At 41.4% G+C, this 15,425-nt stretch overlaps 1 protein-coding gene across 1 annotated transcript in view; it reads left to right on the top strand.

Annotated features, from left to right (window-relative positions):
* Positions 1–13,693, top strand: part of fut8b (fucosyltransferase 8b (alpha (1,6) fucosyltransferase)) — a gene marked incomplete at its 5' end in the record, with an annotated part of 34,417 nt that extends 20,724 nt beyond the window's left edge. Inside the window, 4 exons of the mRNA XM_079216137.1 lie at positions 5,243–5,489; positions 10,904–11,080; positions 11,229–11,379; positions 12,930–13,693. Coding sequence (XP_079072263.1) covers positions 5,243–5,489; positions 10,904–11,080; positions 11,229–11,379; positions 12,930–13,268 — 914 coding nt within the window. The 3' untranslated portion in view covers positions 13,269–13,693. The remainder of the gene's footprint in view (positions 1–5,242; positions 5,490–10,903; positions 11,081–11,228; positions 11,380–12,929) is intronic.
* Between the last annotated feature and the right edge of the window lie 1,732 nt (positions 13,694–15,425).

Raw genomic sequence — 15,425 nt, 5'->3', positions numbered from 1 at the left:
AGCAGGTTACTGCTCGAAGGTTTCGGTGCCAAGAAATCCAGTGACTTTTTCAGCAGCGGAGGCTGGAGTAGAGGTGGAGGAGGTTGCTCCTCTATTTTTGAGCATCAAGGGGGAGATCAAATATAAGACAAAAGAGTAATTGGTTGAAATATACCATTTACAAAATCTCAGTATCTCTGTTTTTAGAGTAAAATGCTTCAACAGCGACACCTGCAGGACAGGCGAGAGGTGAAAGGGCAGTCTGTGTGAAGTGGTGGTGTCGGGCAGAAGAGGACGGGCACCTGCTGTCCACCTTAGGGCACGCTTTCTTATGGCAATTATATAAACGTCATTGTATTCATGCTAATTTGTTGTTCGGCAAAATTATGTTTCAACGGTGGACGTTTTCCCCAACAACCTGAATACAATGTTGACATTGCGTTCGTCCAATGACAGCTTGAGTTCTCTGCCACTGTATTGTTTGTGAGCGTGACGATCTGGCAGTGAATAGATTAGCGATAGATTTATTGTAGGATTGGATACAGCGCCTCCACTCAGCCTTTATTCCAATGTTTCTGGTGGCCACAGATGGTATTGCAACACAAATCTGTAAAACTGTTGACAGGACTCCAGCTATACACATAGTTAATTATTGCTTCATAGGGGTTTAATCTTTTATAAACCTTTCAAAAGCCCAGACAAGTCATTTTTTATGAATGACTTCACTCCTGTGTACGAGCATGCTCCGCACGTTTGTGTGGAGTCTTGGGAACGAGGATGCTTGCTCGGTTAAAGCAAAATCTCTACGTATGCAGAATTTATGCGTCAGTCCTGATTGTCCATAATGAACACCATGTTGAAGCATGAGCTAATTTATATGTGTACCTGGTATCAGTATTCCTGAGACTGATCGATATGCTGGTTTGGGGGGAAATGCGTCTCCCTGCTAATGCACACGCAGCAGAATCATTTATGAATGAGATTGCACATGGACATGAGTGGAAATTGTGATTTTTTTTTTTTTTTTTTTATATGATTAATGCATCAGTGTACATACAGTGTAGGTGTGTTTGCCTCTGTTCACCTGACAGAACCAAAGATCAGTGATGATTTGGAGGTTTAACTATGATGCGTGCCTCGCTCTCTCGCTCTCTATCACTTTCTTTGCCATTGCGTTCTTGTTCTCATCACTGCATACCTTCAGCTCTATATATTTCTCCTATCGCTTCTTTTGACATGTGCTCTCCTGGGCTCTCCCTTCTTATCTCCTGCTCTCCTTGCATTTCCCATTCTTATTCTCCTGCCTTTCATGTGTCATTTTCCACCATCTAATGTCTTTCTCTGGTGTCTGTCTTACAAACAGCCTCCTATAGATCCATATATGCCATCTGGCTGCTAGCAGCCAACAGTCAACTCATTACAAACGCCACTCCCCAGGCCCTCTAGCATTATGAATCATTATCCTTATAAATCTGGTAATTTCCAGAGGCAGTATTTTTTTGTTGACCAAGCCAGCTAACAAGCCAAGCATAGCTATTGTAAGCCTGTTGGGTTCTCGGCTTCTCCCGTGGTCATGCCTGTTTTGTTAACAGCGTATGTAAAAGCATTCCTTGGGACACTGGGCCACAAAGGGATACTACAGCCTTGGTTTAATAAGTAGATATGTACTGAATATCTCACTAATTAAGTGGAATGTTTTCCCATGTCAGTACAATTTAATGTGGATGTTTGCCTGAATTTACCAATGTTACAGTATATTATTGGCCTTTTAGTCTATGGTTAGCCAGTGTTTATTGACTACCATGCAAATGCCTTGATATGATAAAGGGTTTGCATTGTGCCAGGATGGCCTTCGGGACATCGTAATTAAAAAATTGTCTTCGACATTGGAGTTCTGTTGTATCATTTCTGGTAAAGGCCACCAATCCTTTCTCGTATCCTTCACTAAGAAAAGTGATGAGCAAGCTGCTTTGGGTGTTCTATACTTCTATACACAATACAGTGTTTGTCTTTCGTTTGCCTAACCTTGTGTTTATGTGGGGAAATTGACATTGTTGGTATTTTATGTAGCAGCCCGATCATTTATCTTGACATGGTTTGCCCACTTTCATTTGCGTGGTTTCCCTAGTATGTGAGTTATTTATAGACGTATTTATAGAGAGGATGCATGGTATATGCATCTGTGACAAAGTCCAAGATAGTGATAAAGTCATTACAGGGCCTGCTGATTTTCTTCCCTCAAATGGGAAGTGGAAAAAACAAAACATTACAAGAAAATCCACATTTAAATACAGTAATCATAAAATACAGGCTGCCCTTCTAGGATTAGCTTTTTTAATTTAACCAAAGAACCATAGTTCTAAGAACTTTAAATAAGAACTTTAAATTAAATAAAATACAATCTGAAATTGGTAGCCTAGGAACTACAATCACGAAACAATTTGTATGTAATGGGAATATGGATAAAGATTCACCCACCTTTTCTCTCAGGATTGGATTCTGGATAAAAGTGCCAATACAGACTTTTTAGTTCTGACAACAAAACAATAATTTTTGCCTCCACACAGTTTACATAGTTTTTAGTTTGGAAATACTGTATGACTACAAATCTGAACAGACGATCAATACACATATCTGTCAATACCAATAGAAAGTAATAAGTTCCAAACCCAGTCTATTTACTACAAGGTCATGTTGCTGTTTTACACAGCGCTATGTTCAAGGCACAGCGTGAGAGAGCTTCTAGCACACCTCACAGGTCTGGTAAAACAGACTAAATTTTGAACACACAAAGGGGAAACTAGTCTCCTCTTGGAACAATGGCTCGTTGATCAAAGAGCTAATTTGCCAAAGAGAGTGTATTCCTTTGAGCAGAAGTCTGAGAGCAGCAGGGGAAACATAATGTTCCCTGCCATGTAACGACTGGAACAAGAGTTGTCCAAGTTCATAAACCCCATCTCAAATGTATTATGAATGGAAAGGCTACATATTGTGTGTCTGTATGGTGTCACTCCTAGTTCTCCAGAAGCTGTGTTAAATTTGTGCAATATTTATGAGGCGAAGTACGCATCATAGGCTTAAAATACAGTGTAGGAATTCTGTGTCAGTTTTAAGACGCATACAGGAGATAAAAAATATGCCAATGCTTTAGAGTTGAGATGAAATTTAAAAGAGCTTTGTGATCTAATTAAGTAGCTGTGGGAGGCAGACGTACTTCATCTCAGTACATTTATGCCAGGAAGTGCAGGCCTCCAAATATGCCCATTCCCCCTTATGTGAATCATGCCAATGCTGTTATATAAGCAAAGACAAGCCTGGGAATATTTTTTCTGTTCAATATTTAATGCTTCTACCAATTTATATTCAGTTCATGTTCAGGCATTCGCACACATAAATTGAAGACTCTGTTTCTGTCCTTGTTTTTTCACATGTTTTTTTATGTACCCTTTCTGTGAAAGGCCACTTTTAATGACTCATTATGCCATTTAGGTGGAAGTGTGTTGTGGATGTGTGTTTGCAACTGTATTAGGGCCTGTCTGTGGCAGTTAGAGAAGCTGCTTTAGTCTGAAAGAACACAGGCCTCAAACTTGTTTTTGTGTAAATCAGGGGTTTACTCACACACACATGGCCCAAAATAACTCGCCTTGGGTTTTAAGACTGAAAGAGAGTGAAGGTTTTTGTCTGCCAGGCATATCCCTTCTGGTGCGATGAGATTAGCTTGTGCTCTTGGTGTGTATGTGTGTGTTTGTGTGTGAATACACGTTTCTTTTTATTGTTGTTTCTTATTTGGATTCCTGTTAGTTGTCAGTGTTGGATCACCTCCCCCCCCCGCCCCCTTTTTGATCACAAGACATCGTACATGCATGTTTATGTGTGTGTATTCTCACGAGCGTTTCTGTGGGCGGGTACATGTGTGTTCATGGACCGTTGGCCTTGACGCTAGCAGTGCACGGGGGCCGTCTTCTGCCCAGAAAGGTGACCTTCCTAATCAGCCCTGAGCTTCTGCTAAGCAGGACTCAGCCTGAAGGCGCCAATGCCAGACCAAAAGCCGCCCCCCATTCAATTCAATAAAATGTATTTTGTATAGCCCAAAATTACAAATTTACCTCAGAGGGCTTTACAATCTGTACACATACGACATCCTCTGTCCCGGGACCAGTGAAAACTCCCCCAAAAGAACCTGTTAACGGGGAGAAAGAGGAAAACCTGAGGGAGAGCAGAAGAGGAGGATCCCTCTCTCCGGATGGACAGAATCCCCCATCGCCCCAGCCCAGGGCTTTGCTTCAGCCCCTGGCCCGACACAACCTTGATAGAACGGCGCTTACCTTGGCCTTTAAACAAGGACAGGCAAAGAGCAGCTGTCAATCACAAAAGCTGGACTCATAGGGGTTGGGAGATTTTGATATATGCTGGTAACAGAGCAGGAATGGATGTGAAAGGGATGAAGAATAATACTGAAAAACCACACACTGTCAAAAATATAATATGTTGTGATACAGAATCACATATTGTATAGTAATTTTAGTAAAAAAGAGACTGAAAGGTTCAGTGAACCCAAAGATGTTGGTCAGTGTTGTCAGTTATTTGACAGAAAGCTATGCTGACAACTTGCTGACGTCTCCAAACTCCATATACTTTAAAACTGAAAAGAAATAAAGATCTATCTTACGGAACGTATCATGTCAGAACTTAAAATAACTCTTTGGCTTTCTTAATCCTATACAAAGGATAAAAGGTCTGAAGCCAAGTCAATTTTATTTTCAAAGCGGAAAAATCACAAAATCTCAAAGAGCTTTACAATCTGCCACTCCCTCTATCCTGAGAACCTCGGCTTTAATAAGAAAGCTGCCCATACAAGTGAAATGTTTAGTCAATCTGCAGAACATAAATCACCAACAATGTTAATCATACATAAATCATTTAAGTCCATATAAACCAAAATGTCAAACATTTGCTGGTTGTACCTTCTCAAATGTGATTAATTGCTTTTCTCTGTATTGTGTCATTGCAAACGGAACATCTTTGGGTTTTTGTCTGTTGAACTGACAAAACAATTTGAAGACATAATGAGCATGTTTTTCTTTTTTCTGATCTATTATAAGTTGATCAATAGTTGAATAGATAAAAAAGAAAATAATGTTTGCATGAATGATAATGAACATAATCACCAGTTACAGCCCCACATGTGAGCAGTGCTCATGTTACTCAGTTACTTGTGTTGAATACGTTTTAAAAGAGTGTCTTCCCCTCTTTGGTCCACCAGGAGAGGCCCACGATAAGGACGTCCAGGTCGTGGAGTTGCCGATAGTGGACAGCCTCCACCCCCGGCCCCCCTACCTGCCCCTGGCCATCCCTGAGGACCTGGCCCCACGCCTGCACCGCCTGCATGGCGACCCCTCCGTCTGGTGGGTGTCCCAGTTCGTCAAGTACCTGGTGCGACCGCAGGCGTGGCTGGAGAAGGAGATCCAGCAGACCACTGCCAAGCTGGGCTTCAAACACCCCATCATCGGGTGAGGAGCCTCATCTATCACTTCTCAGTGTGGCTTGCTTTGTTCCCTCCTTTTTTTCTGGGCTTATAAACACTTCAATAATAATTACGTTGTTACTTTCGCATTTCTCTCCAATAGCGTTTGCAAAATGCTTCACAATCAAAGCAACCAGAAGTCACAGGGAGAAGAAAACAAAAGACACGCCGTGAGCGATGTGGTGGAATACAAACGCTGCTTTGGTTGAGGTTAATAGGAGGTTAATACAATAGTATTAAAAGTAACTCAATCGAATGGAAGTGTTTAGTTTGGCTAATTTTCTACCTTTTATTTATACTTGGAAGGCTTTTGCTTTTTTATTACTTCTGGGCTTTACACTAATACAGCTATATTATACACGATATTCATGCATATCAACTTGATTAAAGAAATGTCATCATTCTCTTCTTTCTAATATTATGCTTTTTTGATTCTGCCTTGTCTCGTATTAATGTCCCCATGAGGGTTTTCAGTCTCTAGGCAAATCCAATTAATTTAATACTGAAGACCTCCTCATCAGATATGGTTGCGAAGACAATTGAATGGCTGAAAAGTATCTCTCATTTTAATGAGTAAAACCAATCAAGACAAGGAAAGAGAAGCATATATATCAGTTAATGGTTGCATTAAAAACAGAATAGTCTTCAGTAGTCATTTTTGATTAAAGGATAAGAATGGCTATATTCTATGTTTCTTATTGTCAACAAATCCCAAGGCATGAAGGTGATTTACAATCTCAGTCTAAGTGTGTTAGCATGCTAGCATGTGCTAATCAGTACTAAACACAACGTACAGTTGCAGATGATGAGAATGACATTTGTTTTGCAGATAGTTGGTCCTAAACAAAAACCCTGGACAAATATAAAAATGTACCTGATGATGTCGCTAAATTAAAGGATAAGGGAGTCATAGACTTCCTCCTATGGGGAACAGGAATGTACAGTTTTTCGTGGCAATACATCCAATGGCTGACCGACCAGCATTTCTATCGCCAGAGCCTTCCTTCTCTTTTAAACGTCCAAATAAGAGCACAAGAGAACTTCCTCATTGCAACACAATGTACACCAGGAAACTTGGCATAACCGTCTGGACTTTGATTGTGATTGAGAGATTCTTTTCTCACAGCTTGAAACTTCTTCTGGTCCAGTATCCATAACTGTAAAGTATTTTTCCAGTATGAGGTGCTCAGTTCCCACGAGAACTTGTGGGAACGTATGCTGTCACAATACCATATGCCACTTTTAATAACAGCTTCTCGCAAATAACTCGACAAGCCTTTGAGCAGAGCTTCACACCTGGATCAAATAGGACTTTGCAAATAATTCTCCTTGGTCTCGCACAGGGTTGAAGGGATTTACTGGATAATGCACATAATGACTTCCATGAAGCTGAGTAGTTTAAAATATACGTTAAGAGTTATATTGTAATAGTTCACATTCTCAACATAACGCTCACATCCATATGTTCATATCTCTGTTGCCAGCTTCTCCTTATTTTCTCTCCTTCTTTACGTCTCACAATCGTCACCATTCTTTCTTACTTTTTCTGCTCTGCTCAGTTCTGACTTTCTCTTGCTACACTCTGTGTTTTTTTCCCGTCTCGCTCTTTCTTCTCTCATACGCTCTTCTCTTTTGGTTTTTACCTCTCTGCCTTTCATCTTCCGGCAGCTTCCGTCCCTTTCTCCCAGCTCTTTGACTCTCCTTTCCTTTTTTTCCCCTCAATTTCTTTTTCTTTTCTATGACTCATCCCAACTTTTTCAGTCTTCCCGTCCTCTCACATCCTTTCATTTGGGATCGTTGCTCTGTCTTCATTTGTTCACCCCGCTTCAAGATTTCAAATTCTTATACAGTTATATCTCCCTCACGTTCCCGGGTGCACATCCTTACCCACAATTCACTTGCTCTCATGGTTTTACACACATCTCTATCACTGTTCTTTGTGTTTCCCACTCCACCACCCCCCTCTATACACTCAGCTATCCCACCCGTTCTTCCCTCCATATCGCTTGGGAAAGGCTTATTGAAATGATGTGCAGGGTAGAACAAAGTTTTCATCCCTCTTTTCCCATCCCTTCTCAGCTCTTGATACATCCACTCCACTCTGCACTGATGCTGCAACAAAGTGCCTTTGCGCTTCTGTCAGCACTGTGGGGGAAGGCGATATGTGTGTGTGTGTGTGTGTGTGGGAAAGTGACACACTGAAAGAGCTCCATAGTGTGAATGCAAGAGAGGGAGCGGCAACAGTGGGAGATGCAGGGGTTGATGGAGAGAGTACCAAAAGGAATAGAAAGGCAGCTTGTCCCAAAGCACCCAACAACCGCCAGCTCAGTCACTCTCTCCCTGCCGCCCTCTGAGGACTTGAGATGCAGGAAGGCTGAAAGCCACTGACTGAAAGCAGCGATCAGCACAGCTCCACCCTGCCACCATTTAATGTGTCCTAATGGGGAGGGAGGGAGGGAGAGAGGGAGAGAGAGAGGGAAGGGGAGAATATTTTATAATATCCACGTTTTAGGTCTTTTACAATACATTGTGTGTATATTATAATAATAACATGTTTTTGTTTTTTTAATCCGATTATTTCTCAGAGTAGGTATTTCTTTATTCTTCACTTAGAATATTTCTGGTGAATGATCAACATCTAATCTGCATTTTCAAAATGTTTTAATAACTTTATAATAAAGTGAGCATTATAACAATAAACTGCAGTAATTGACATATCACCTTAATAAGACACGTTATGTTGACCATTCCTTTAATGTGTCACCCGTCCGTCATTATGAAACGGTGAAGGTAATTCTTAAGAACAGCTCTGACATGTTTTTATGTCATTCTGCAGCAAGCATAGATGTAATATGGTAATATATTCTTCACAGGCAGCTGATGGGCATCCAGAGGTCAAATCATTTATTTAGTCTATATATGCTATTGTCACTAACTGCCCGAATCAGCATTGCTGTGTCGAGTGTGGGTGTGTGTTGATGTCTAATGCATGCTTTTACGCCTACCATGAGGATTGCACTGCTTTGCCAGTACAGTATGAACAGAGAGAATACATTGAATTATTGAGGCGGTAGTGGGAGAGTTTTGGAGAGGGGAGGCAATAGATGGCTAAGAGCTAAGCAATGCCTCAGTGTGGTCTCTGCTGCTCTGACACAGAGAGAGAAGAGGGCAAGATGAAAAGAGAGTTCACAGGAACCAGAAAACAGTAGACATGAAAGACGTGAGGGAGCAGGAGAGATGGACCCGAACAAAGGATGGAAAAGCATAGAGCCAAGACCTCTGTCCGATCAGAGACGCCGAATAAAAGGATCTGACACACCTTGTAGCCCACTCACCAGCTTGTCCTCACTCCATTCTTTTGGGGTTTATTTACCACGTAAATAGAGGAGCTATTACTGCGGCCACTGGTAAAAAAAAATTAGGGACAGGCTATTTATTCTCTTTCTCTGAACCTCTTACTCTTTTACTTCACAAAAGAGTTAGAGGCAGCCTTGAGGTTACCGAAGCTATTTAAATCCCTAAAGAAATTTAAAAAATCCTAAATGGTGGACACCAAAGTGTCCTTAAAAAGTTTCTTGACCCCAGATGTTCCAGTGCTCCTTGGTTAGCAGTAGATAGCTGCTTGTATTGGGAAGCTCCCGGGTTGCACTATATAAATGAAGTGTATATGTTCTCCTATTTGTCAAGTAAAAGGTTGAAAGGTTTTTCTCTTAGATTTCTGAAATTGAATTTGCTCACCAAGGCCAGAAGTAACAATGCAGATGTGACTGGGTGGTTTTGTAATTGAATAGTTGTGGACGGCAGGAAATGTTTCAGCGTCCATCAGTTTGAGGGATGCGTCTGTGTCCGTAGAGGAAATGTTTTTCCATTCTTGTCCATCTTTCCTTCTGTGTACCAGCTGTGCTCTTTCTGTACAGCCGGTGACAGAAATCTCTCTTTGTCCTTGTGTACTGCAAGTCATGACAAGGAAAGCGAAAAAAATACTGTCAATGTTACGGTCGTTTCTATTCCTTTTCTTTCTCTTTGTCTTTTTTTTCGCATCGTTTTGTTTTTTTGCGTTTATACCAACAATGGAAATATTTCCAAGTTAAGGCAAGTTAAAAGTGCCTTTTTTCTTTTCTTTTTTTTTTTTTACAAAGAATCCACATCAAAAACGAGGTTCCCTCTAAAGGAAAAAAAACGTATGAAATAATATACAGAACTGTGATTTGCTAAGCTCACAAATTCCTTTGATAAAAAAATATTTGTCTTATTCACCAGATTTTGGACTCTGATTTAAGCTTTAAAGCCCGTGTTAGCAAAGTGACCAAGACAGCGTTTCTCCATCTTAGAAATGTTGCCAAAGTAAGGCAGTTCTTAAAAAAGCTGGATGTCAATAAATGTATTCATAAGATTCATTACTAGCATGTTGGACTTTGTAATGCCTTCTTCAATGGCCGGCAGAAACATTTTATAGGACCTCAGCTAGTTCAGAGCTAACTATATAACTACATAACTCTGGTTTTAGCTACTCAGCACTGGCGCTCCATTTCTTTTAGAATTGATCTTAAGGAGCTCTTACTCACATAAGCTCTTTATGATGTAGCACCTTCTTACTGAAACCAACAAGAGCCCTTGGGTCCTTTTGATATTTTAACTGTCCGCAAAGTAGTCAACAAAATGAGTGTGGAAACCGTTTTTAGCGACTACGGTCCTAGACTCTGGGACACCCAGCCCTGCTACATTAGATATGCAAACTCTGTTGAATTTTTTTTTAAATCAACTAAAGACCTCCTTATTTGGTCAGGCCTTTAGTAAAGGTAGTATTTATAGTAGTATAATAAGCCTTTTTGCTGTGATATTTGGCTTCAGATGTTTTTGTTTCTGCAAAAACTATAGATCTGCATGGCCCAGCAATAAAAAAAAATAAATAAAAAAAAAAGCCTTTACTTCAAAGTACACTGATGGTTCTCAAGCTGTTCTGCTTTACAGTACAAACAAACATTTCTTCACGGTGTAAAACGGGACGTTCTTGCAGCTGACATGGAAGACGCTGTAAGAGCCTCATATCCATCATGACACCACTGGTGCGAGACAGAAGCTACCAGTTGTGGTTCACTTTATTTATGGTAACTTAACAAAGGTATCAAGGTGAGGATAATATTTCTTGGTGCCTATTTAGAAAGAAAAAGGTTGTCGAAGTTTGAGGTGTGGAAAAGTCTTGCACTTTATGAATTTGTATTACCTTGAAATTGTTTCAAAGTCTGTAAGACTGCAAAAAGAAAAGTGCACAGGTGGATTACATCACATACGTAATCTTAAGGGACACCACCATAACCGTGTTAATAGACCCGACTAGCTTAGAGTGCAGATGTACAAGACAATAGTCTGTAACCCTGTCTGTGTCCCTGTCTGTCTTAGAGTCCATGTGAGGAGGACGGACAAAGTGGGGACGGAGGCGGCCTTCCATCCCATAGAGGAGTACATGCTGCATGTGGAGGAGCAGTTCCAAAATCTGGCCCGACGCGTCCACATCGACAAGAAACGAGTTTACCTGGCCACTGACGACCCCTCCCTGCTGCAGGAAGCCAAAACCAAGTCAGTGTTTGGGAGTGTGTGTGTGTGAGAGTGTGTTGATGCCCATTGTGAGTCTGTCCAACTAATATGTGAGAGTATGTTTGTCGCTGTATTTTCTTTCATTTTTCCTTTTGTCTTACGCTGACTCTTGACTCGTGGTCCCTTCCAGGTATCCAGAGTATGAGTTCATCAGTGATAACTCCATCTCGTGGTCGGCAGGCCTTCACAACCGCTACACTGAGAACTCTCTCAGAGGAGTCATCCTGGACATCCACTTCCTGTCTCAGACCGACTTCCTGGTCTGCACCTTCTCCTCACAGGTCAGTCCTAGCATTTTGATGACACTGAAGTTGTGGGTCAAGTTCAAGTATATTAGAGAGAGAGAGAGAGAGAGAGAGAGAGAGAGAGAGAGAGAGAGAGAGAGAGAGAGATTTTTATAATAGTATACATATATACACACACATATATATATGTATATATATATGCGTAATAATAATAACAAAATGTTTTTATTTTTTAATCAGATTATCTCTTAGAATAAACACAATAAAAAAAATATATGTCAATAATACAAAAAAGAGAGTTCTTAAGAGGTGGAGACTACTAGGCTTAAATAATACATTGACAATGAGACCAACCCGCCAGCCAAATAAATAATTAAAGAATAAACAATTCATTGAATGTCAAGGCAAAAACATGAGTTCTGAGTTTGGATTCATAGGCTTTCACAGAATCCGCTTGTTTAATGTCCAGATGGAGGTTTTTCTTCTTCAGAAGAGGATGTGATGGGACCTCTTAGGACCCACAGGAGCCCTGTATTCTGAGAACAGAGTCCTGATTGGAGTATTAACTTTACCAATTTTGATATGTGCCTGCCAATAGACAAGAAAGCCAAGAGGTTTGGACATACAGTATATTAAAGTGATTCCCATAAGAATTCCTTAACATTTTTCTGAATGCCAATGAATTACAGTTAAAACAGATTATTGGTTTGAACACTGCCTCTGTCAGTGGATGGAGCTCGGTATCTTGGACTTCTGTTGTTATCATATGACCTCAGTGTGACCACTGGTTGTCACATAACCAAACTTCCATGCTTAGGTCAGGAGATAACAATTTAGCCGTTTCTATGAAAATAAAGCAAATTCCGCCCACTTATGAAGGCAAACCAGATGATCCAGAAAGCTTTTGAATATGGACCGTATGCCTAGATTGTATTTGTCGAAGTGCTTTTTCCGAGATAAATAATGGGCTTAATTAATATCACATGTCAAAACTAAACACCCTGATTGTATTAGTAATTATGAACAGGGTTTAAAACAGTTAAAGGTTTTGTGTTCAAATGGCCTGTTAGAGACATAGGAGAGACAGTCATCACTTGATGTTTTCAGTTTGTCACAAGGCAACCCCGAAGGTTTTTGGTAATCACAATCGTGTGATCGTCAACAATCTCACTGTCCCATTTTCAGTCACAGGATTCAAAGCCTATTTATTACGGCTGACATTAAAATGGCATTTGTCATCCATTATCCTGATCGTCTCAGCTTCTAAAGTGCTGTTTTATAGTGAGGTATAACGTGGAGTGATCAGGTTTTCTGGCAGCCCTAAAAATAAAGTGCGAGCCTCATATTTCATATTCACACTCTGGGTATAATAGTCCACTGCAAGAATCTGACTGGTAGGAGTCGCTTAGCACGTTTTAGCCTTCTTTTACCTGGGCTGAAAGGAAAGGTGTTTGTCTTACAGTGAGAAGAAGTCCTTTTGTCCCTCTTACAGCATGTTCTCTCGCCTTTACAGCCTTGTTATCAAGACAAATGCATGCACATTTATAGATTCAAGACCATAATGCCCGGCTCTGTTTCTGTCTCAGGTCTGCCGTGTGGCCTACGAGATCATGCAGACGCTGCATCCAGACGCTTCCTCCTTCTTCTATTCCCTGGATGACATTTACTACTTTGGAGGTCAGAACGCCCACAACCAGATCGCCATCTACCCCCACCAGCCGCGCGACAGCGAAGACATTCCTCTGGAGCCTGGGGATGTGATCGGCGTGGCCGGCAACCACTGGGACGGATACTCCAAAGGCATCAACCGCAAACTGGGGCGCACTGGCCTCTACCCGTCCTACAAGGTCAAAGAGAAAATCGAGACGGTGAAGTACCCGACGTACCCCGAGGCAGACAAACTGCTGAACTCTCAAAAGAAGTAAAGGAGGAAATTGAGAATAAAAAAATAAAAGAAGAGAAGGAGCGAGGATAAACACGCAGACTCCGGTTCCAGGGAAGGAGGCTGCTTTTGTACAGAAGAGTGATGCGTACTTAGCGCGCTAAGCTGGGAAGAAAAGAAGACGCCCGTACCCAGGGGTGATAGGAGTGAGAATGCACTCTGTGTGTTTATGAGAGCGTGTGTGTGGGTGTGTATGTGTGCGCGAATGTGTGTGTGTGTGTGTGTACACTTGTGTAAAAGCCTGCGCGTATGACAGGTTATGGAAGACTTGCACCCTACCACTACTCCCCCTGCCCGATGCTCCGACTTCGGGTTTGTAGAGACGTAGACATGAACATTGATTTTAACTAAAGCAAGAAAACAATAAAACTCTACACAACTGACTGAACTCGCTCTCCCGAGACAAGACTGGGGCTACTGCAAGACTCACACACCCCTGAGTGAGCTTTGAATCAATGACTGAAAAAAAGATGACAAAAAGTGTTTGGATTTTTATTTAATTCTTTTCAGTGGTTTTGATTCTAATCTTGCCTTTTTTTTCTTCCTTTTCCTCCTGTTTTGTTTTCTTTCTTTGTTTACTGAATGTACTGTATCCTCTTCTTGCCACGCTCACCGCTGACCCCCTTCACCTTTCACCACCCCACTCCCTTCCTCCTGCTCCACTCACTGTGCTTCCTCCATCTCGTCTCTACATGTGCAATTAATTTTTAAATACCATATTGTGCTTTTATCGAGTGTTTTAAACGGTCTTAATTTTGTGCGCGTGGGGCTTGTGCATTGTATACTGTACTGTGTGTGTGTGTGTGTGTGTGTGTGTGTGTGTGTGTGCGCGTGTGTGGATGGATGTGCGCGTGATTTAAGTGTGCCTGTGTGTGCTGTTTTAAAGTCTAACGGGCCACGTCACGACCTGGTGCCTGATTCACGATGAGCAGTGTGTGTTTTTATTCCTGGCTTTCCTCCTGACTGAGTGGTGTTTGTGCGGCCAGCAGTGACAGTGGGGACGGTCCTCGGGCCCCCAGCACTTGGAACAATGGTGAGCTCCAGTCACTCGGCTGGGGCCGTCTCTAGTTAACAATGGTCAGACTGTGCGGAGGATGGTGAACTCAAGGTGCACGCACACACACAGACACAGGAGCCGTCCCGAGGCTCACCAAATGAAGCACTCCACCGAGATAATGTCCTTTTTACGGCATCTCTTCTGTCCATCTGTTTGTTTGTTTGTTTGTTTGTTAGTTAATTTTTTTTTTTTTTTTACTTTTAACATTGCTGTTTTAAAATAAATGAGAAAATATGCCTATGTTTCAAAAATGATAATGCTATGTCATATCAAACTCAGAGTCCCCATCATGAAGGCTTTTTTTTTCATAACTTATGTTCTTGGGCATTGTCTTTGATAACCACAGATCGAATAAACTTGAGAAACCAACAAGGCATTTTTTTCCTTCCAGTCTGATTCTGTTTGGCATCTGCTCCTCCGTCTCTCAGCCGGCGACACCTGCTTGTTCAATCAGGCTGAACATGCTTCAGCTACATTACACATATTCCAAATTGGGAATCAAGCCTCATTTTAATATTTGAAGAGTTCATTTCCTGAAGGGTATCTATCTATTTTTTGAAGAGTAAAAGTCATTACCTGAAGTCTATCTTTTGATATCTACATGAAAAGGAGAACCCTGCCTCTGAAATCATTTTGGCAACCAGGATAAGCGCTACACTCATACCTTCAGTAGTTTGTTTTATAAATCATTCAGTTAGAGCGTGAATCCATTTTCCAGTCATTATAGAGTAAAAACTCCTAAATCGGTCTTTGATTTACATTTCAAACTGAAGAGCGAGATCAGTACCTTCAACAGAGACATTACACTTCTTCATTTAGATATTTCTCGTGACAGCTACATGACACTTCTGCCCCAAATACCAAACGTGTCTCCCCATGGATCCAAAACGTACCCGTAGACTTCCTGCTCTCATCTCGTGTCCTACTTCCTGCTTCCTGCTCTTGCGCTTTATGCTCTTGTTCCATGAGTCTTATTTATGGGCTGCCTTGTTTCTTTCTTACTAAGGGGGCTCTGGGAGTTTCATTACAGATCCCCCTTTAATTTCAACGCCGCTCTGCATGCTTCATTGGACACCCATAAGG

This window comes from Taurulus bubalis (assembly GCF_910589615.1).
Source record: "Taurulus bubalis genome assembly, chromosome: 3".
In the NCBI taxonomy this organism is placed as follows: Eukaryota; Metazoa; Chordata; class Actinopteri; order Perciformes; family Cottidae; genus Taurulus; species Taurulus bubalis.
This window is presented reverse-complemented; position numbering and strand designations above follow the sequence as displayed.